The sequence below is a fragment of the Myotis nattereri genome (assembly GCF_964212035.1).
Source record: "Myotis nattereri genome assembly, chromosome: 6".
Classification (NCBI taxonomy): domain Eukaryota; kingdom Metazoa; phylum Chordata; class Mammalia; order Chiroptera; family Vespertilionidae; genus Myotis; species Myotis nattereri.
Genome location: NC_138081.1, coordinates 82,072,580 through 82,095,740, shown reverse-complemented (window position 1 = coordinate 82,095,740; position 23,161 = coordinate 82,072,580). Strand labels below are relative to the sequence as shown.

General features: G+C 37.8%; 1 protein-coding gene across 2 annotated transcripts in view; it reads right to left on the bottom strand.

The window, feature by feature from the left end:
• The window catches only part of THEMIS (thymocyte selection associated), a gene marked incomplete at its 5' end in the record, with an annotated part of 134,145 nt that overhangs the window by 54,906 nt on the left and 56,078 nt on the right, over positions 1-23,161 (bottom strand). For both annotated transcript variants that reach the window (XM_081094241.1, XM_081094242.1), the window contains one exon: positions 11,795-12,843. In XM_081094241.1, the coding sequence (XP_080950367.1) occupies positions 11,795-12,843 (1,049 nt within the window). The remainder of the gene's footprint in view (positions 1-11,794; positions 12,844-23,161) is intronic.

Sequence of the window (23,161 nt, the reverse complement as noted above, 5' to 3'; positions counted from 1 at the left end):
TTGTGTGGTGAAAATATTTGTGGCAAAAGGGCTTGCAACAAAGATGTTTATGGCAAAATGCTCATAGTGGAAATACCAGACATGGTATATTTCATCTCTACTACATGCATTCATCTGTTAATGGACATATAGATTGTTTTTTGGCCATTGAGAATAATGCCACAACAGCCCTAGCTGGCTTGGCTCAGTGGATAAAGCGTCAGCCTGTGGACTGAAGGGTCCCAGGTTTGATTCTGGTCCAGAGCACATGCCTGGGTTGTGGGCTCAGTCTCCAGTAAGGGGAGTGCAGGAGGCACCCCATCAATGATCCTCTCTCATCATTGATGTTTCTCTCTCTTTCCCTCTCCCTTCCTCTGAAATCAATAAAAAATATTTTTTAAAAAGAATAATGCTATAACATACATGGGAGTGCAGATATCCCTTCAACATCCAGATTATTTTGGATATATTCCCAGAAGTGGATTGTTGGTAGTTCCATTTTTAACTTTTTGAGAAACTTCCATACTGTTTTTCATAGTGGCTGTACAAGGATTCTAATTTCTGCAAATACTCAACACTTATCTTTTTTTTTTTTTTTTTAAATAGTCACCCTAACAGGTGTGGGTTGATATCTTGTGATTTTTGACTGGCATTTCCATGATGATTAATGATGGTTAGCACCTTCTCCTATATATATTAGTCAGTTGTATGCCTTCTTTCCAGAAATGTCTATTCAAATTGACTACTTTTTAGTCAGGTCATTTGGTTTTTTAGTATTGAGCTATAGTAGTTTCTTACATATTTCTGGAATTAACCCTTTATCCAATATATGGTTGGCAAATATTTCCCCCATTGGTTGTTTTTTTAATTCTGTTGATAGGTTCCTTTGTTGTAAAGATGCTTTTTAATTTGATGTAGTTGCACTTGTCTATTTTTCTTCTGTTGCCGTGCCTTAGTTATAATACCCAAGAAATTGTTGTCAAACTAATGTCAAGAAGCTTTTCCTATATGCTTTCTTTTGAGAACAGTTGTACACTCATTCAATATGTGGTATTTGCTCTACAGAATATCCCAGGTGTAACAAAGGATGTAAGATATGCACACACACACACACAAAAAGCAAAGGAATGTCAAGGAAACTCTGGTCAACATCACTTGATTACTTGTTCCAAAATGGAAAATTCTTCTTAGTGAATTATGAATATTCAGAAACTGAGATCTGTTCTACCTCAGAGGAAGATAAAACAAAAATAAAGAGACATTAATTTTATAGTGTTAAAAAAAGTTGCTAGCAATGCTAATATACGATCCAGGTATATTGACTGAATACAGTCTTTGTTCACCTGGTTAGCAAACAGAAATACATAATCAGTGCAGATCCAATGAGGAAAATGGCATACAATACCAGTCTCTCCAATAAAGTGTCAGCAATATCATTTTTAGACAAAAATGAAAATGTGCTCCCTTTTAAACTTACGGTCCTGATGTACCTAGTCATAATACCTTTCATCTCAAGGAAATAAGTATTTCAAATTGTAAAATTTGTAAATAAAACAAGAAAAATCTATCTGTCTATTAGGTAGGCCATATTAATTCCCTTTGATATACTATGCTTTTTAGACATGTGTTATTTCTTTGGATCTTTTCTTTACAACCACCCCATGAAAGATGCTATTGTTCTGTTTTGCCTATGATAAAAACAATAAACATGGATTCTATGCAAGAAACAATAGAGCAGAAAAGTTGAGAGACATTCATATACTACCTTTCTAGGAGGCATCATAGGACCATACAAAGTGTCTGGGCTTTGTGGGCAGATGAGCAGGGAGAAAGGCCTGCCCTGGCACTGGCTGCAAACCTGGAACCTTGGGCAAGCTGCCTTTGCTATAAAATGGTGATGATAATACCCATATCACAAGGTTGTAGGGTTCAAGTGAGATGAAGTATACACATTATACACACACACACACACATACACACATGCATACATACATATATATATTATGTTTGTACATATGTATATGTTAAATTTATACATATAAATTCAAATTCTAAAATATTAGAATGGAATTAACCTATTGAATCATTGGAATGGAGATAAGGTTAAAAGCCATAAAAGTAAGCACAAATGAAAAGGTTAACAGGTTTTGCTGCATAAAAATTGAATATTCCATATAGAAGTATTAAAAACCAGTAGTCTGGAAAACTTACCTAAAACTATGACATTTGCAGACTTTTTAAAATACATGGACTGCAAAGGAATTTATTTAGAGAAAAATAAGATAAACTATTCATCCTTTCTCCTTTCCTTTCATACTTTCTCCCCCTATCCTTCCACACACTCTCCAGCCTCATCTTCTCCTCTCACAAAACTTTATTTACCATCTACAGTATGTGGTGCCCCTTAAGCACAGTTTCACTTTCCGTGGTTTCAGTCACTAGCAGTCAACGTGGTCAGTAATGGGCTGGTGGCTTTTTAATTACAAAAGACAGGCCAGTCTGGATCATAGACCTTTGGATAGTTTATTGAAGACAGGATGCCCGACAACCATGTGAGCGAATATGGCTGGGGAACAGTCTAATATGATTTAAAACACAGAAATGATTACAGCTCAGGGGAGAAGCTAGGACCAGAGACAATGAGGAGAAAAATAGCTTGGGTAGAGCATTTTTCATCCTTTGATAACAATGGCCTTAGTTGACTTTGTGTCTTATCCTATTTCATTAAGTGGCAATTGTGTACTTTTTGAACATTAGTTAGGAGATGGAAAACATTTAAAAGCAACAAACTTCCATTAAGAACAAACAGTATATAATGTTTTGTGATATAAATAAGCATAATGTCACATATTAAAATTGCATTCTTATCTCTTACTCTAGGAGAAAAGATATTTCTTGTTTTTTGCATATTGTGCAATTCCATAATTTTGCCATCAATCCTTTTCAACTTTGTATCTACATAAATAACAATATATTATATAGTTATTGTGGTCTTTAATGTATACATCTATTTATTTGGCTAATTTTGTGGCCAATGGCCCTCAGTCTAATAGGATTTCCTCCAATTTTTTTTCTTTTCTCATCAGATTTAAAATTATCTATGTAGTTGGTTCATGGTAAATGCTTAAACAAATAACATGCCTTACAAAATAACTAAAAGCTACTTGTCCTAGTAGGAGTGCATCTTGATAATCAAGTAGTGGGTAGAGTCTTTCTAAGACATTTTAATCACATTGAAGTTAGATTATGAATGAGGTATAACAAAGGTTTAGTGCTGTAAACCTTTTGAGAGTTTGCCCTTAAATAATGCATTTGTTTGAATCATTTCTATCTCTATGGCATTTTAGAGTATTTATGGACCCTCTTGTCTCTTAAGTTCAAAGTTCATTTTCTCTTCTATTTTTAAGATAACTTTTTCTTATTTTCTGCTTTTCAAAATTTGAAAAAAATACTGATTTTTGGAAGCCTATCCTTACGCATTCTTTCATAACCATCTTATACTCATTTTCCATTTTAATATTTGCCCAGAAAATTTGGTATGGAAAGTAAATCATAAAAGTTTGTAGATCTGACATCAATGAAAACACCACCAAAATAGTTAAAAGTAATTGTTGCCTTGCAAGAAACTGAATAGCTATAGTAAAACTTATTTGCTCCAATATATAGCTTGTGCCTTACCAATTTATTTCTAGGCAAGGTTTTTATTCTAAAATAAATTCAAAACTGATAACATAGTAATGGAAAACTCAGATAAATCAGTTTTGGGAACTACAAAGCCAACTGGGACTTACCTCCTCTAGATTTCTCCAACTAATCTTCAGATTTCTAAAAATTTGTAAAACAAAATTGAGGATAGTGAACTCAAAGAACAGAACTTAAATATCTAGTGAGCCCACACCAACTCAATGGTTCTAGGGACTCAAATCGTTATGGGGATTATTGGAAGTTGGCAATTCAAGTGCCCTCACTTTATCCATACTGTGCTTGAACATCTGAAACTGCTGATTCTTCTGTTATAACTGGTCATTTCTAAACAGGGATTTCTAGGTTATGGACATTTAAGAAAGTAAAAACTGTTCTAACATTTGTAAAAGCCATAAATCTAACATGAAATGATTTACTCCAAATTTATCCAATCATTTTGCCAATCCATTGGGAAAATACATTTTTTAAATTCATATATATTATTTATTAAATTGTTTTTATTGATTTTTTTAAAGAGAGGGAAGGAGAGAAAAGCACCAATGTGAGAGAGAAACATCAATCAGCTGCCTTCTCTGTTGTCTCCAGTACGTACCAGACTAGGAATCAAATCTGTAACATGGGTATATGCCCTGACCTGAAATTGGGATGATGCTCACCATACCAGCCAGGGATAATTCATATTTTTTTTGAAGCTGAAAAGTAATACTAACACTGAAAATATGATAATCTCATAATTGGTGGTATTTTAGTTCTTGACTCCACAGATGGGAGAGGGAGGTGAGGAACAGTATTAAATAACATTTTCGTCAGCCCTTCCACACTCTGGTGAGAATATTGTCAGTTGGTTGAAAACTGAAAGAAGGCCAAAATTTTGGTTTAACCAATCATTTCCAAGTATGAGTGTACTTCAATTATCCCACCACAGAAACAATGTTCTTTGGACATAAATTCTCTAGAGAGAATGGAATGGGTACTTTATTAGTAGTTTGATAACTTACTAATTTTTTGGTCTAAATACCCTTAAAATCAGGCAATGTTTTCTAATGTCTTACCTTCACCAATGTTTTTTCAGCTAGAAGTATTCATGCACTGCATGTCATGCCTGGAGTGAAATTTTACAAGTTATGATTACTCTCCCACTTCCAAAAACACAAAAAAGAATTTATATATATTCTGTACTTCCCAATGGGCACAGATTTCTATCTGCAAGGTTTCAGTTGGAACTCTCGTTTGGCTAATGTTCAACCCCGCACTTCATTCATTCATCCTTTGTTCCTTCCTCCCATCTTTTCACTTCCTCCTACTCGGCTGTTTACTGGTTCATGTCATTTACTAGACTACAAATCTCAGGCAACTAAAAACATTGATGTATGAATCTGTATGTATCTTGCCCTAAGAACAGCTCAAATATCTGCTGAAAATATGCTGAGATTTGAAATTCTTCACAGTTGAAATTCTTCAACATTAAAAAAAATTCATAAGTTCCCCTTATTTTCTTAGATTAGATTTTGAGCCTAGTTTTTAGCGTATGTCCACTTTCCACCTTTAAGCCTTGTTTTGGTCTTTGAAAATTGCTAAAACATTAATTTTTTTCCTATCACAGGGCAATAGACTTACATTTTCTATGTTAGACCAAAAATATGCACCAAGAGTGGATAGATATCAGTCTGCAGAAGTGTAATGGTTGGTTATAAAGCCAAATACTCTCATGCTTTTATACTATACCAGGTTAACAAAATATAATAAAATCACACCATGTTTGTGTGTGATGTGCCTACATTTTGTAGATAATAAATGAGTGGATATAATATTATCCTCTAAAGCAGTGATTTTTAACAGGTGTGCCACAAGAGGCAACTGGTATGCTGCAAGAATTTTTAAAACATGCAATAGCTGACTATTTAGTCAGGGGCACTGACCTCTTTTCCCTGAAGTAGGCAATTTAAAAAACTGACAATAGCCAACACAACAATAGCCATTCAGTGTGAATGAATCAAAATTATACCTATTTTTTTTTTGTCAGATCAGCAAAATATATATATATATTTTTGGTGTGCTGCAGAATTTTAGTCATTAGTTTATGTGTGCCAGGAAATGAAAAGGTTGAACGTCGCTGCTGTAAAGGTCTAGGTGCAGCCCAGGAGCGTGGGCTTCTGTAACACTTTTCAGCCACTCTAACTGTCACACCAAATCAGAACAGAAGTGAGTCTTAGCACCCCGCAGCTGCTGGCCAAGTGTTCTCTCTGCAGCTCCCAGAAACTATTGCTTTCCTTCTGCCTTTTCCAGCCCTCACTCTGATTCTAGGACAGAGATTTTTTCTGCCCAATTCACGGTACTTTGCCATTACCACCTCCCTTGCTCTTGGTCTTAATGTCTCCTATGGGTGTTCTTGTCCAACAGAAATCTAGAGATTCTGGCAGCAAAATGGACACTTGGGCATTAAATGGCCAAACAAAGTTAGTGAAATGCAAGATTTCTGGTCCCAGTTGCAGTCTCCGAAGGAGAGGAATATCTCATCTTTCAACCAAAGGTTTGTTTTTCTATCTGGTTATAGGTTCTTTCATCAGAATACAGAAGTTACATTTCTCCTGTGCGGCACTCAGAAGGCATAGCCATATATATCTACGACAGGCAAGAACTCCAGTGAGTATGTTGTTTCACACTCTCTGAAATACTTCTGACATAGAAACTCTCAGAGAAGGACAGTTTACCCCATCAGATTCCTATTTAGTCCCAGCCTCATTTATTTAGTCACTTTATAATATTGTGTTCATCTGATTAAGAATCAAAAAGTACAAATCTTAAAGATACTATTTTTACATTGTCATAAGTCTACATTTTTTGACAGGTCCTTGGTATATTCTCATCCCTTTGTTTAGACTCCATACATTATTCTCCAAGTTATCATATTTTACAACAAGAATAAGATCCTTCAGTGTAAAACGTCATAGGCCTTGAGATGCACCATTGTCTCTGTTGATATCCATCTCCCCCTTTCACCTGTCCCTGAATGTATCCATATTACAATTCTGACATTTCTACTACAATCGATTTTCTCTTATTTAGGTATTAGAGGCCCGGTGCACAAAATTCGTGCACAGGGGGAGGGGGGTCCCCCTCAGCCCAGCTTGCACCCTCTCTAATCCGGAACCCCTTGGGGGGATGTCCCAGTGCCAATTTAGCCTAAACCGGCAGTTGGACATCCCTCTCATAATCCTGGACTGCTGGCTCCTAATTGCTCACCTGCCTGCCGGCCTGGTCATCCTAACTGTCCCCCCCCCCCGCTGGCCTGGTCACTTCTTACTGTCCCCACCCCCAGCTGGTTGCCCCAACTGCTCCCCTCTGGCGACCTGGTCATCCCCAACTGCCCCACCTGCCAGCTTGGTTGCCCCAAGCAGCCTGCTTGTTCAGTCGTTTTGTCGTCCCTCACTAACCCCCCTGCCAGCCTGGTCATCCCATGAAGCTTGCTTGTTTAGTCGTTTGGTCGTCCCTCACTAACCCCCCTGCCGGCCTACTCATAGGCAGCCATTTTGTGAGGGCATGAGGGTCAATTTGCATATTACCTCTTTATTATATAGAATTGCTAAAACTAGAGGTTGATAATCTTACCTTGGAAAATAATTATTTGTATCTACCCTAGTTCTTATAACTTGCTCATATATATTTTTAATTTCTAAACTTCTTAGATAAACTTGTAGTATTTATAAGTGACAATGGATACCCGATACAGGTGAATTTGGCTAAGACTGAGTATATTTAGTTTCTTACTCTTTGACAGCCTATATATCGGCCCTGTTATTTAACAGTGCAAGAAATGATCCAGTAAAGTTAATAATCCACTGGGAAAGCAAAAGTAAACTTATATAATGAAGCATCTACATATGTAATAAGGTAATGAGTTAAGTGAGTTTAATGTTTAAACTCTGAATAACCCTTACAAATTGTTCTACGAATTTAAAGCAATATTCCACATACCATCCAACATCTTAGAGGCTTATTTTCAATGGCAGCTTCCTGGCTTTAGAATATTAAAAAGAAGTTCTATCTAACCACTTCAAAAGCATACATAAAAGAACTTTAATGTAGATATCAGAAGAAATATAAAAGAAATATATGGAAGAATGACATTGTGATAATAAGAAATAGTTGGTTGCAAGACTTTTTAAGTAGATTATGCAGAGTTTCTGTTTATATTCCAAAAAATTATCTAGTAAGCAGATTTCTATCTTTATGGTAAGAAAAATTATTAAAAATGAGGTCTGGAGGTCTAAACACAGATAAATTATAGTACGCTTGACATTTTAAAGTGATTTCAGGGACAATATAGTTCTTTATTTACTACACTAAATTCTGTGAAACTAATCATAAACAAAGAATCATAGAGCCTTCTCAATTGACTGATAAACTTTCAACCAATCAGGAATCTCCCAAAACATCACTGAACTTAGGGTTTCTTAGATTCTGCTATAACCTTTTTCGGGATAATAAATCTGTTCCAACACACTGCACCAAAATTATTCTCTCCTGATTCTCAACCAGCTTTGTAATGAAAAATAAGAATGTACTCTTTGCTACAGAGTATCTCTTTGAATGTGTAAATAACTAATGTCACCGAGTACCAATCATTCAAGTTTAGACTAATCCTCAGTTTCCTCAATAGGTCCTCAGATAAAAATGGCTCCTCAACCTTTTAACATCTTAAACTGACTCTTAACATCTCTACAAACTTCAGTTAATCAATATTCTTTAGAAGTGGAACTCAGAACTAGACACACAAATTCATGTAGGGTCGGCCCAGTGAAGAAACAGTTAGGAATTAATACGTTGAGCTGGAATCCTACATGTATAAATTTAGTCCAAGATTGCAATTGTCTTATTTTACTAACTGTGAGATAATAGAAATTCTATGTATTGGTATCTGCTTGGTGCAGAGCTCTGAAATGCTTGTAATTTCCTAAGTGATAAGAGCCTTAGGAGCATCCTCTATTCTAATGTTTTATCTTTGACCCTGGTTCCTGACACAGGGCTTCTAAATCCATTGGAATTTCTGGGTGATAGAAGGGCCTTTTGTTCTAATAAGGAGGCTTTGGGTGGGGTCCTGGATGGCTCCTGGATGAGAGCTAGTCATCAGAAAGACTAACCCATAATTAGAAGCTTGGAATTTTCAGCGCCAACCCCATCCAATTCTCCATAGAGGGAAGAGTGACTAGAAATGGAGTTAATAATTGATTATGTCTATGTGAGGAAGTCTCCCCCAAAGTCCCCAAAAATATGGGGTTTGGAGAGCTTCTGGGGTTAAAACATCCACATCCTGGGAAAGTGGTACATGACAGGGAACAGATACCCCTGAGCTCATCTTCTGAATCGCTTCACCTGACTGTTCATTGGTATCCTTTATTATATCCTTTAAGAAAATAGTGAATGAAAGCAACTATTTCCCTGAGTTCTGGGAGCCACTCTAGCAAATTAATAGGACCCGAGGAGAGGGTCACGGCAGCCTCTGATTTGTAGTCAAGCTGACAGAAGTTGTGTGTAACCTGAGGACTTAATACTTGTGAACAGCATCTGAAGTAGGGCAGGAACAGCCTTGTGGGACTGAGCCCAAATGAACTGGTGGGACCTGACACTATGTGCTGGTAGACGGTGTCAGAATTGAGTTGTAGGATACCCACCTGGTGCTGCTGAATCGCTTGGTGTGGGGAAATCCCACACAGCTGGTGTGAGAAGTGCTGTGAGTGCGGTAGTCATGTGAGGGTAAAGGGGAATCATAGGGGGAAGACTGGAAATTTTTCCAAACAGTAGCCTAGACATAGCACTGCTGTTTTATGAATTCCTCTCTTAATAAAACACATCATTTTCACCTGACATTCTGTCAAAAGGCATTTAAAATTTTTTTAACATTTTTCTATGAATGCCTTCTTAGTACTTTAGGATTTTTTAGTCTTTCCTTTTTATTGTAATAGACATCTATTCTTTGGTATCTCCAGATCTTCATATACTATTCCAGTATTTGTTATTTGAGACAACCAATCCTCATTACCTTCCTACCAATCTTGATGGTTTTGGGGACAGCTAATGAGTTGATTGAACCAGGAGATGGACATGTGAAACAGTCTTTCTCTTTTTAATTTGGAATCAGAGAGATTATATTCTTCCCTGATTATGAAACTATAAGATGAACTGCTAGCAGTAGTGTGCCTCATATGAATAAAACCAGCCTGTGAAAATAAAGCAATTTGTGATGAAAAGTAAGGTCCACTCTGGCTGTGTGCAAATCCTTCCAATTGTCCCTGGTACTTAGCTGTACCCAACTAGTTCTAACAAATATAGATTTTTCCATATAAAGTTTTTAGTTATAGCTTTCTCCCAACTTTGTGTCCTATATTAACTTTCTATTGTTGCTATCACATGAACTTGGTGCCTTAAACAATACAACTTTATTATCTTAGAGTTCTGTAAGTCAGAAATCTGACAGGAGTCTCATTGGCTAAAATCAAGGTGTCAGCATAGCTGAATTCTACTCTGGAAGTTCTAGGTAAGAGGTCTCTTTGTCTTTTCTAGCTTCTAGACATCATCTACATGCCTTGGCTCAATGCTCCTTCCCTCCATCTTCCAAGTCAACAATGTTGCATTTTTCTGATGATTCCTCTGTAGTCACATCTCTCCAATCCAGGTCTCAACTGGGAAAAGTCCTCTTAAGGACTCACATGATTAACTTGGACATACCTAGATCATCCAGGATACTCTCCTCATTTTATGGTCCCTAATTTTAAGCACCTGCGCACAGTCTATTTAGCCATTCAATGTAACACCTTCAAAGGTTCATAGGGTTTAGGGAAGGACACCTTGCTGGTGGGAGGCATTCTTCTGCTCACCACTACAAAACAAACCAGCATTCCATCCCTCACGTCATTCAGTTCAGTAATAAAAACATATTTAACAGGAGAAGCCAGATAGCCTCCACATGAACAGATGCACGTTATTCAACAACATTATCTGGGAACAGTTGTTTAATTCACAATGACTGCTTCAAAATTGTTTTTCGGGAAAGAAAATTTTGGTTGGCTTTATCTTCTTCGGAAGATGAGTTTGAAGATCCTTACTGAATTTCCTCAGTAGACAATAGGATGCAATCTTTGAAATGCAGAATTAAAAATAGTTCCGTACCCACATACTTGAAGCCTGAGGCAGCTAGCATTCCTGAGTATAGGGAGTAAACACAGCATCTCTCTTTGTTTTACTAATAGCTTTGTTTCCCCAAGCTGCCAGCACAACATCTGCCAGGCCAGAATGCGCTCCTTCCATCACCACAGAACCACTGCTGGCCAGATAAGGGACCTACGCTTCACGGTGTAAGGGCGAGTGCTTTCCAGGCACTCAGCAGTTTTCAAAAGACAAAAAGTTCCAAGTAGAAATGAAGCTGCAACCCCTCCTCTCCCCAAATCTTTAGAGTGGTTATGGAGTTGTTGATTCTGTAATGATCTCATACTGTCTGCAGTTTTATTGATTTTGTTTTTCAACAGAACTGTTAAAGATTACAATTCTCAGATAGGCAGAATGTGGGCAGATGCTCATCTGCTCACACATAGTTCTGCCAAGATATTTTTACATCTTTCTGCACTTAAGATAAAATGAAGACATGTGTTATAGATGTATGCTACTGGTAGGTACCCCCCCCTCCCCCCCCCAAGAAGAGAGTTTTTTTGTGCACTCATTTCCTAGATGAAGTATTAAAACACCTCTACCTAGGAAAAAAAGAACAACTCTTTCAAACTAAAAGAGATTTGCTTCTGAGGCAATGTATAAAACAATCCTAATTACTAAAACTCATCGAAATGGCAATTTGGGTCAGCATATCCAAATGTCACCCCTGCTCCTTCTAGTTCATTATAAACGTCTTGTCACATTTACTGGTTAAGCATCAAAATACAAAATGCTGCAACAGCTTATGCTCTGTTGATGTTCATTCATCTATTGTGCATCAGAAAGGCTCATTCCAAATATGGCACGAAAGAAAGAAAAGTAAGCAAAAAATAAACTCAGAAAAGACGTGAAATAAATAGCCCCAAGAAAAACATTCCAGAAGAAAACTGCAGAACCGTCGCCTTACCTTGGGAGACTTGGGCAGACCCACAGTCCTCTCTTCTGCTACGTGCAGCAGAGCTGGCTTTGCTTCTTCCACCGAGGGATGTTTGGGGGGGCGAGGTGGGGGGTGCAAGAAGGAGCTTTCATATCTTCGCATCATGTAATACTGTTCTTCCGTGATCTCTTCGATCAGAGTCCTGACTAGAAATGATCCCGTATCCTGAGACAAATTACTAACTAATTGAACAGTCATATTTGAGCGGCTGACAGGAATTTCCCAACATTCTGTGGGGTTGGCAAAGTCACTTATGAGTAGATAAGAGTCCGTGATAGCTTCCTCCAACCGCAGTCCTGGCGTAGCCGCCAAAATGTCTTCTTCAATGAAAAGATCTCTCACAGATACCTTCACATTGAAGGGCAAGTGGAACTGTGCACAGAGCTCAGCAATCTGGTACTGTTTCTTATCATGAATCACCTCCACAAAACCTCCTTCCATGTATAAAGGGAGCAGTGCTGCCTCATAGGATTTTTTGAGGATTTTTTCACAGGCCAGAACATTCACCACTTTTTTGATGCCCTCAGAGAGGACTTCAGTCGTCTGTGAGTGATGCACTAGAAACTGGTCCCCGACAGCTACGGATGACAGCTCCTCATGCGGGGGATGAAAGGCTTTGGTGGCCACCACGTGGAGAGGTTCCTTTTCACTCTTTGCTATCTCAAGGTCATAAGCTGTTGGGAATTCCCGAGGTCGCCGCTTGAATTTGCCTTTATAGCTCTTGGGGATTAAAAAGTGTCTTTTAGGAAAATGGCTTCTAATTTCTGAAGCTAAGATCCTCGATGCCTGACACTTTTGGTGAATCACAATGGTTTTCCCAGGCTGTAAGATGCTGGCGAGGAGCTGGCTTCCTTGAGGTGCTTCTATGACCTCAGCCACAATGGGGAACTCTTTACTGGTCATTTCAGAAAGATCTTGTGTAGATAACAGCTGAAGAAACCAGTTGGTGTCGTAACTGTCAGTAATGTCTTTGACTTCAACATCTAAACTGGGGAGGATGCGGACTATATCTTTTTGGACTGAAAAAAAAAGAAGTATGACATTTTGTGCATTAAAATATTGCTGTGAGGAGGTATTAGGATCTCTCCAGGCGCCATAGATAAATTTAATTTTTAAAAAACTCAGATGTTCCTGATATAACATTTCTTATATGTGACTTTCCTTTTTTTTCAAATTTTAAAATGAAATCATATATAAAACCAACACCCATAAACCTGTTGCTCAGCTTAAAAAATAGACATTAACCAGTACTTTGGAACCCTATGAACCTCACCAAAATCATATCCTCCTTGTTGCAGCCTAATAGTAACAATTCTCCTGATTCTAGTGTTACTCATTTCTTCATTTTCCTTACAATTTCTCACACATAACATACTTGAATATATGTGCATGTGTGATAATGTCTATGTATTTTTTCTCCAAAAGATTTATCATATTATTTTATCATGTTCTTGAAGTCCAGACAATATATGTAAAATTATCTTAGAAGAAAGTTTGGCACTTCAAATAGAACCCTGCATAAGGCCCAAGACATATTATTTAAACAAAATGTTATCATGTGGAGTACAGTGACACTGCAAAATCATGGGATATAGGTACTTGAGATTAATATATGGAAATGGATATCATTATGTAATCTTTTTAGTTATTTCTTTTTCTGCTGGTGCTACATTAACACCTGGACAGAAAGAGTGGCACAGGATGGGTCATAATCAGAGGAGCCCCTGTGGAGCCCTACCTATGCCAGTGGGATGCTTACCAATGTATTCTTTTTTTCCTTTATTGATTAAAATATTACATGTGTGTCCATATCCACCACCAATGTATTCTTTATCTGATGTATCAGTGGGGACTAGTGAATCTCTCTATTTTTTTTTTTTTCAAGAGCCCATAGTCCCAGAACTCTTTATTTGAGACTATGGGGACACTTAAAATATTGTCCTGAAATTATCTGCTCTCCATGTACTACCCCCAAAGAGTAGCCTTAGAAATGATCTTGCATTGAAAATAAAGTTATATGTTATTATTAGCAGGATTTTATAATGATTTATATATTTTGACAATTTCCTAACACAATGTTTTAGAGTGTTTTCATAATCTACCGTTGCATCCCAATATCTCCACGCACCTTTCTGTCAATATTCTTTCTTCCTTGCATACTTTTGAAAATCAATAATTTGGAAGATTTAAAAGACAGAACTTCCTTTTATAAAATGTTACCTATATTATTATTTTTCCACTATTAACTTTATGTATGTACCTTCTGAAAACGATATAACTCTATACGTTGTATCATATTACTTGTATATTCTGTGTACAAAGTTACTGAAGACACAGAATGAAAAAGTATTATTTCCTTGAATATAAAAATGAAAAAAATCAAAGCTTGTATGTAGGCTGAAGGTCAGTAAATATTGTAAAAATTATTCACTGGAGAAAGAGAGAGAGAGAGAGAGAGAGAGAGAGAGAGAGAGAGAGAGAGAGAGAGAGAGAGAGATTGAGAGAGAGAGAAGGGCTAAAAGAACACTCATTACCTTTATCAGTTCATTTTATAAGGTTTAGGATATCCAAACTTTTGAGATTGTTGCAACAGGTTTCCTTGAACCTCTAGGTAATTCTAGATACTCTAAATCTCAGTTATTTAGATCAAAGTGGGCTAGATTTAATAATTGTAGTAGAGCTAGCAATACACAAGCTCATGCCACTTCTCAGTTGAGGGAACAGCTAAACTGATCCATCACAGCATAGGCACCCTAATGAGAGCTCATCCCAATCTATACCTGGGCACACAGTGGGTACTGAGGGCAAGGAACTGTCTTAATAATTTAAGAGGACTTTATTGCTGCCAGAAAAAGCTTCCAGGTCAGGCTATCTAACCTGTTAAGTTTTTTGTTTGTTTGTTTGTTTTTGGTGTTTTGAATTCCTGATCTGTCTTCAATACGTTTGTACCAAATCCACTAAAGGTATGCTAGCCTATCTCATCCTACTTGATATATCAGCAGCACTTCACAGAGTAGATTTGACTTGCTCCTCTTTGCTATGTTTTCTTCACTTATTTCCATATCTTACTTATGATTCTTCTCAATTTCTTTTCTGGTTTCTTCTCTCTTCACACTACCCACTCTTCCCTACCCCCTCACACACCTTTTCATGTGTCTTGGTTCTCTTCCTTTCCCTGTCTACACTCACGCCCACTGTAATCTTGTACTCTCATGTCTTTAAGTGCCATCTGTATGCTGATGACTCTCCAAACTATCTCTAACCAAGTAGTTCTCCTGTTCTCCAGATATCTACTTGGGATCTCTACCTGGATATCTAATAGATTTCTCAAAACTAACATGCTCAAAGTGAAATTCTGCCCTTCTCAACCCAAAACTGGTCTATTGCTTTTTCTATCTCAGTTATTGAGGATTCATTCGCCTTATTCATCCCAAAGATCTCAGAAATATACTTAGCTTTTCTCTTTTTCTAACACCTAATAACCATTACATAGAATTGCCCTGATCTAAACTACATTATCTCTTGCCTAGTTTATCGCAATGACTTCCTACAGTTTTCTTACAGTCAAATCCTTATGAGCCAGCCAAATATATTTTTTAATGTTAAATTGATCATATCTCTCTTCTGTTTATAGGCACACAACAGTAGTCCTTTTCATTCAGAATAAGAATCAATACCCTTTCCAGCTATTGCAGACAGTAATCACAGCGTAACTCCTAGCAGATAAATATAAAACCTCACACCAAAGGTCTATTTACCTCAGTTTTTTTCTTTTTTTAAATATATTTTTATTGATTTCAGAGAGGAAGAGAGAGGGAGAGAGAGATAGGAACATCAATGATAAGAGAATCATTGATTGGCTGCCTCCTGCATACCACCACTGGGGATTAAGCCTGCAACCAGGGCATGTGCCCTTGACCGGAATCAAACCCGAGACCATTCAGTCACCAGGCTGTCGCACTATCCACTGAGCCAAACCAGCCAGAGCCCTCAGTTGCTTTTTTTACCTGTTAGATCATGTCTAGCTTTCAACAAGAAGTTACAAGGTATGTTAAAAGACAAACAGTGTAGTCCAAAGAGACAAAGCAAACATCAAAACTAGACTCATATGGCAGAGATTTGGAAATTATCAGACTGAGAATTTAAAATATGATTAATATCTTAAGGGCACAAAAAATGCAACACAAGATGAGTAATGTAAGCGGAGAGGTGGAAACTCTTGGGGAAAAGGAATATGTGGGAAATTAAGAACACTGCAACAGCAATGAAAAATTACTTCGATGGCTTCATCAGTAGACTGGACACAGCAAATGAAAAAAATCAGTAAGTCTGAAGGTATGTCAAGAAAAACTTCTCAAACTGAAAAGCAAAATAAAAAAGAGACTGTGGTTAGGAGTCTGTGGTTAGCATGATGACCACTCTGCTGAATGATGAGTGAGAACCAGAGAAAGATGGTAGATATGCTAACTTTAGGGCTGGAGGTTGGGAAAAAGGTCAGCTTTCCTAACCCCCATGATCGCTACCTGCTTTTCCTCCAGTCCTTTCTTAAGACTAGGAAGTTAGACTGTCTGAAAGAATTGTAGAAAGTATGGTATTGCCCTGGGAATCCTGGGTCAGATTTCCTGTAAGTTGATCATCCAAAGGAAAACTTTGCACAATGAAATATTCTTTTTTCAAAGTACGGTAGGAGGATGTGGAAGTGGAGTGAAGGGGAAGGCCTGGGAAAAGCCAGAGATGAGATTGGACAGGTGGAGGTAAGCCCAGTGAGCATGAGGAATTGGTGAGCATGTGATGTATGATGGGAAGGACTGAGACCAAAGTAGTGTGTATGGCATATGATGAGTTTGGTAGTTGAGCTCATATTACAGGTATGAACTAGTTTCTACAGGCTCACATATAAACTGGAAATAAAATAGCTTTCCATCTACATAGGGAAAGTTTCTCTTCTTAGTTGGACTATGTCATTATGCTTCATTTATATAACAAATGGGAATTAAAAGCACTAGGTTGGTGAAGAGTAGAGAAGAGAGAAATTAAGAAATTTATCATAACTGGTTATAAAAATATTGTAATAGTTTTCCCCAAAAGAGAATGTGCTGTGTGAATAGACACACATCTGCAAGTTGTTAAACTAATATACTCTTGGTCCTTATATTTTGTACTCTTAGATGTCACCTTTAGGAAAAACTGCTGCAGATGTAGTAGAACAGGAATGGAGATAAAAGGATACAGAACACATTTTTTTTCCCTTCTCATTTGATTAATAGCAAATATGTCTAGTTTGGAAGCACTCTTAATTTCCCGATACTGAAAGATTTTAAACTCCCTGGACTTGTATATGTCAACTGGGATGTCAAGTGTGACATTTAAAAACGATAATGCTTCAAAGTATAAGTCATTGCTCAAGAATAGTATGTTTGTGAAACCATGCTGATGGAGCAAGAAGCCACTGCTCCTTGGACCTCCTTACTGGCCTATGATTTGTTGCCATCAGTATGATATTGCTGGGCATGCCAGCCTACAGCTTCTTTAATCAGAAGCTTTTCCTCAAGAATCACGCTTGAGAATTCAGGACTCATTAAGGAGAATCTATCCTGTTCCACAGAGTTTTAGAGCATCTTCCCTTGAGTTATACAGAAATCTGGTTTACAACTGTTCGGTTCCTAAAAGTGAGGGCAAGCCTCAGCAATCTAAGGGGCTTGACAAGATGGCTGAAGTGCCTAGAAGTTCCATGAAGTCACTGGAAATTGTTGAACCAATCCATTGTCCTCAGATCAAACTTTCTAAGGTAGCTATTGACCTGACTTTCTTCTTAGCCCAAATTCACATGTTACAGTTATTCTAAAGTTTCCTGGAAGCTCCAAACTGGCACTGGAACATACTTTGCCTAGAACAATTTTGTTGTTCCAGCTTCTATTTGGTACTGAGACCCACTGATGTGCTCTGTTACAAAGGACCCCTTAAAAGCACCTCCCTCTGTATAATTTCTAAAGTCTTTAAAGCATCCAGTACTTAGAAAAAAATTAAGTGAAATTCACATAGCATACAATTAACTACTTTCAAGTGTACAATTCAGGGCCCAGCATTATTCTTTAACTATCTCAATGTTAAAATAGAATAAATGACCCACTCCAACTCTTGAGAATTTTGGCCTGTTCCTTGTTGGGGGTGTGTGGTGGTAGCTGCATCTAGACTTCATATTTTAAGCTGAAAGGCAAATGTTACACCTTAAAATATCCCACATTTCTTCACTGCAGTACTTAAGTTGTGGATCAAGCAACTTTTACATCCCACTTTCTCCCAAAAAAGAAGGTGGGGTGGGGTGGGGGGGTAAAAAGCTGTAGAAGAGATCTTAAGATACTTCCTTTCCTGAGTGGGTAAAATGTTTGAAATAACTATCTGAATAATTTTGAAATGACAATAATGGTCTTTCTTTCTTCATAGAAAGACGGTTGATTAGCATATGTAAAAAAAGATTTGCTTAGCAAAGTTAAAGTGTAAGCCTCGCTTTGTATGAGTATGTGGTTGAATGTGTTTTGGGTTATAGATAGTAATTTTTTTAAAAAAATATATTTTATTGATTTTTTTGCAGAGAGGAAGGGAGAGGGATAGAAAGTCAGAAACATCAATCAGCTGCCTCCTGCACACCTCCTACTGGGGATTTGCCCACAACCAAGGTACATGCCCTTGACCAGATTCGAACCTGGGACCCTTCAGTCCGCAGGCCGACGCTATATCCACCGAGCCAAACCATTCAGGGCTATAGATAGTAATTTTTACTTAAATCTTCATTTAGTGGATGTAGCAGAGGAAAAAGTTTCAGGCCATCTCTGTGGCTTTTCATGTATTTATTCCTGCTGTGCTCTGATTAAGTTATATGTTCAAGATAAATATAATATCTATCATCTGTCTTTGTCTAAGTAACTTTTAAAGAAATAAAGACCCTTGAATAGAATATCCAAGACCTATGGGACAATTACAAAAGGTGTAACATATACACTTGAAGGAAATGGGAATGCCTGAAGGAAAAGAAGAAAGGAACAGAAGCAATATTTGAAGTAATAGTGGTTGAACATTTTCCAAAACAAATGAAGCTTAGAGAACAATAAGCAGGACAAATAGTAGAAAGTCAACATCTAAGCATATCGTTTTCAAACTACAGAAAATCAAAGAAAAGAGAAAACTTAAAAAAGCCTGAAGGGAAAAAACACACACACATATTACCTATCCAGGAAGATGGATAAGAATTACATTGGATTTTTCTTCAGAAATTATGAAAAGAGAAAAACAGTATGTGCTATATTTAAAGTGTTGAAAGAAAAAAAAAAACCTCCAACTGAGAATTTTGTATCCAGTGAGATTATCCTATGAAAGTCAAGGTGGCAAAATATGCCACCCAAAAATATACCACTTTGGCATAAAGATTATTTTGAGCTAAAGGTACAGATGCAAGAAAAGCATGCTGAGCTCCCCTTTTCTTCTAGAAATCTATACTAATAAAAGAGTAATATGCTAATTAGACCAGATATCTTCTGGAAGTCCATCCGGACAAAGCCATAGTGGCTGCCTATGAGGGCCAAGGGGCCTGGAAGTGGCGGCGGGGCTCAGAAGAGCCCAGGGGCACGGGAGAGGCAGTGCGGTGTGGGAGAAGTGTGGGAGAGGCTCAGTGGCGTGGCCCCTTTTGCAGAGGCCACAGGAGAGGTGCTGCTGCAGCCTCCGCCACTGTGGGAGAGGAGGTGGCGCCGCCACTGCCGCCGCCACCACCCCTTTTGCAGAGGTGGGATGGGAGAGGCCTCTGCATGAGCCAGTCCAGCGCCACGGCCCCTTCGCAGAGGCAGTGCGGGAGAGGGGGCTGCGCAGTCCCCGTCCCAGTACTGCCCCTTCTGCAGAGGCAGCCACAGAGGCAGCGGCGTGGGCCCAGTCCCGGTGCCATGCCTCCACAGAGGTTGGACGGGGTGTGACCTGCTGTGCCTCAACCTCCCACAGCCTCTCCCCCAGTTGGCCTGGTCCCAAATCACCCCCCACCCACGGCGACCAGCAGTGGCAGCAGCAGCCGGGTGATGGGGGAGGTGCCTTCCCATGATCAGCCCATTCGCTTCCCACAGAGGGAGGCCAGGCTGCAGCTTAAGCCCACTCCCTGTGGGGAGCGGGCCTAAGCCGTCAGTAGGACATCCCCTTAGGGCTCACAGACTGTGAGAGGGGGTAGGCCTGGCTGAGGGACCTCCCTCCCTCAGTGCATGAATTTTCATGCACCAGGCCTCTAGTAGGAGATAAAAGCCCCCATATGAAAGATGCCCTCTCTTTACCAGGAATAAAGAAACTAGGGGGATTCAAGAGAATTCTGTAGAGACCTTGTTAAAATAATTCTCACCTTCCTTTAACCTCCACATAGTTTAGTTACTTTTCCACAATTTCTCCTCTTTGTTTAGATTTCACCATTCCTTTGAGGTCTTATTTCCTTATAAGGGCTCCTGTGTCACATAAAACTTAGGTAAATTTGTCACTTAAAATATAGAAATTTTTATGCTTTTCTTCTCTTAATCTGTCTAACGTCAATTTAATTCTCAGGCCCAGCATAAAACCCTAATAGGGTAAAGATAAAACTTTACCTCACCTACAAAATGAAGGAGAAATAAAAACTTTCTAATATAAACATAAATTAAGAGAGTAGATCTGCTTTGCAAGAAATGTAAAGGAATTTCTTCAGAGAGAAGAAAAATGATATAAGTCAGAAACTCATATCTACATAAAGAGAGGAAGAGTGTTAGGGAATAAATGAAGGCAAATTATTTTATTTTTCCTATTTTTAATTGATATAACTGATAACAGCAATGATATATTAGGTAATATAGCTCATAACGAATGAAATAAATGACAGTAATGTTAGGGAAAGGAGAGAGAAATTTGGAATGCTCTGCTATAAGGTATCTGCACTACACGGGAAGTGCAGACAGTATTTGAAAGTGGACTTTGATTATAAATGTACATTGCAAACTGCAACCACTAAAATTATTTTTTAAGTACAGTTGATAGGCTGAGAGAAGAGAAAATGGAATCCCATAAAAGGGTCATTAAATCCACAGTAGGAATAAAAAAAGTGAAAGAAATAACACATCTAGTTTGGGGGTGGAGATAAAGATAGATATTATGAAAGATGCAGCTTTAATGTGAGCCTATAAGGATGGGGAGAAATCATAAGCCAAGTTAGGGTATAGCCAGTGATTAGCATGAAATCCAGTCTTGGGGTTTTAAAGTAGAGCACTTGGTCTGGACAGGAGACCTGCTGAAAGTAAGATTATGAAGATGAATCAACCCCTTGAATACCAGGTAGAGGATGAATAGCTATTTCAGAAGTTATATCAAACTATTTGAGATTCAGAATGACCAAATTAAATTAGGGATTTGGCAGATTAATTTGACAGCACAATGGGAAGAGAAGCTGAAATCTGAGCATTTGCTTTTCTTTGTCTATTATCTACAATGAAGCCCATAGATACCCAGTGTACTGACAACTCAAACTGCGCAATTATTTTTCATCAACTTCAAATTTTATATATTTTTCTCTCATGTCTGTTAATACAGTAAAACAAAAATCTTTCCTGTTTTTTATACTATTTTTTACTCTTACATGATTTAAGTTCTCCATAACCAAAAGCAAAAATACAAATTTATATTTGTTTAAAATTACCTAGAATTTGGTAATTATATTCAAAGTTTTTAAACTGGAATAGGGTTAACTAGTTTTTATGACACATTTTATTATATCTAAGTATGTGTCCAAGAGAAAGAGAAAGAAATCAACATGTTTTGTTTTTCTTGTAAAGCAAAAATTGTCATGTTTAAAAAATAAAAGGGGAGAAAAACAAGATAAAAGGTTTGCAATCTTTTATCAATTTATCAGCTTTATGTTAGCACTGCTTACATTTGGGTATATATTATTCTAGTGGTGTGTGTGTGTGCATGTCTGTGTGTGCATTACATATTCTTTAAACAAGCATTTGCTATTTTAGAAAATGTAATCCTCCTCTACACCACCCCCAGCAAAACAAACAACCAAAAAAACAACAACAACACACACACAAAAAAAAAACTGAGCTGTAGAGTGTAAGCTAAATTAGAAAATTTCCCAAAAAAGTTAACTTGACTTCAAAATGATAAAGAGATAAGAAGGCAGCAATTCAAAGCACTAGAGACATTCCTGGAGGTGTTTATTACAAGCTTTTCAGTTTCAAACTAAACTGAAGTAAAAATAATTTATACTCGTGCAACCTTAGTTTAGACTTCCCAAATTTTTTTCTGGGTGAACATGAAATGCTCTTGCTTGGGTATGTTTTCAGGTTATCCAAAGGGAGCTCTTGTGAAAAAAGAAAAAGAAAAAAGGCCTTTCTATTTTCTCTAAAAAGGCTGCACTGGTTTCCTCTTTATGCTGCTGAGTCATTTCACTAAACTTTGTCATTCTGCCTGTTCTTTCAGGGAAAGTCCCTTTGCAGTTGTAGCTAATGTTAATCATAATGTGGTATTTTTCTGCATTTCCCGCTGCAACAAATCTTTTACCTGTGTGTGAATTTAGGGGACCCCTCTAAACACTATTTTTAAAAAGAAAATAAAGACTTACATTTAACTTAGGTAATGTTGGGCCATGCATATTTCCTTGGAGAGTTAATATTTCATTCTGGAATACCCTCAGTATCAACTCAGCATATGAGGACCTATCCTTTGCAATTGGACCTGAATTCATAGTGCAGGGTTGGAAATCTACTGAGGCGATCTTAATCAAGTGTTCAAGGCAACTTGTGAGAGAGTATTACACTAAGCCAAATAAGCTAGTCAGAGGAAGACAAGAATCACATGATCTCACTCATATGTGGAATCAAATAAATTGATGAACAAAATAGATCCAGAGACATAGAAACATGGAACCGACTGTTGAGTTTCAGAGGGAAGGTGGGGGGGATGGGAGGTGGGAAGAGATCAACCCATGGACATAGACAACAGTGTGGTGAAGACCTGGGGTGGGGGATGTGGGCAGGCTAGAAGAGGTCAATGAGGGAAAATGGGGGGTATGCTTCCAACAATAAAGTTAAATTTTAAAAAACAAGCTGGCTAAATGAAATCTAAAATTCATAAGCAAACAGTTTGTGTATAAATAGTGCCTCACTTGTTCATTAAAAAGTGTCTCACATGAAGATATAGACAAATGACAGATTATCTCTAAGATTTGAGAAAGAACATTTAACACAAATGACAGACCAAAAGTTTGTTGTTGTTTTTTTTAAAGCCCATAAAGGGCAGATAAAATGCAAGGAACAGCAGAAATCTCTTTTAAAAAATTGTAAA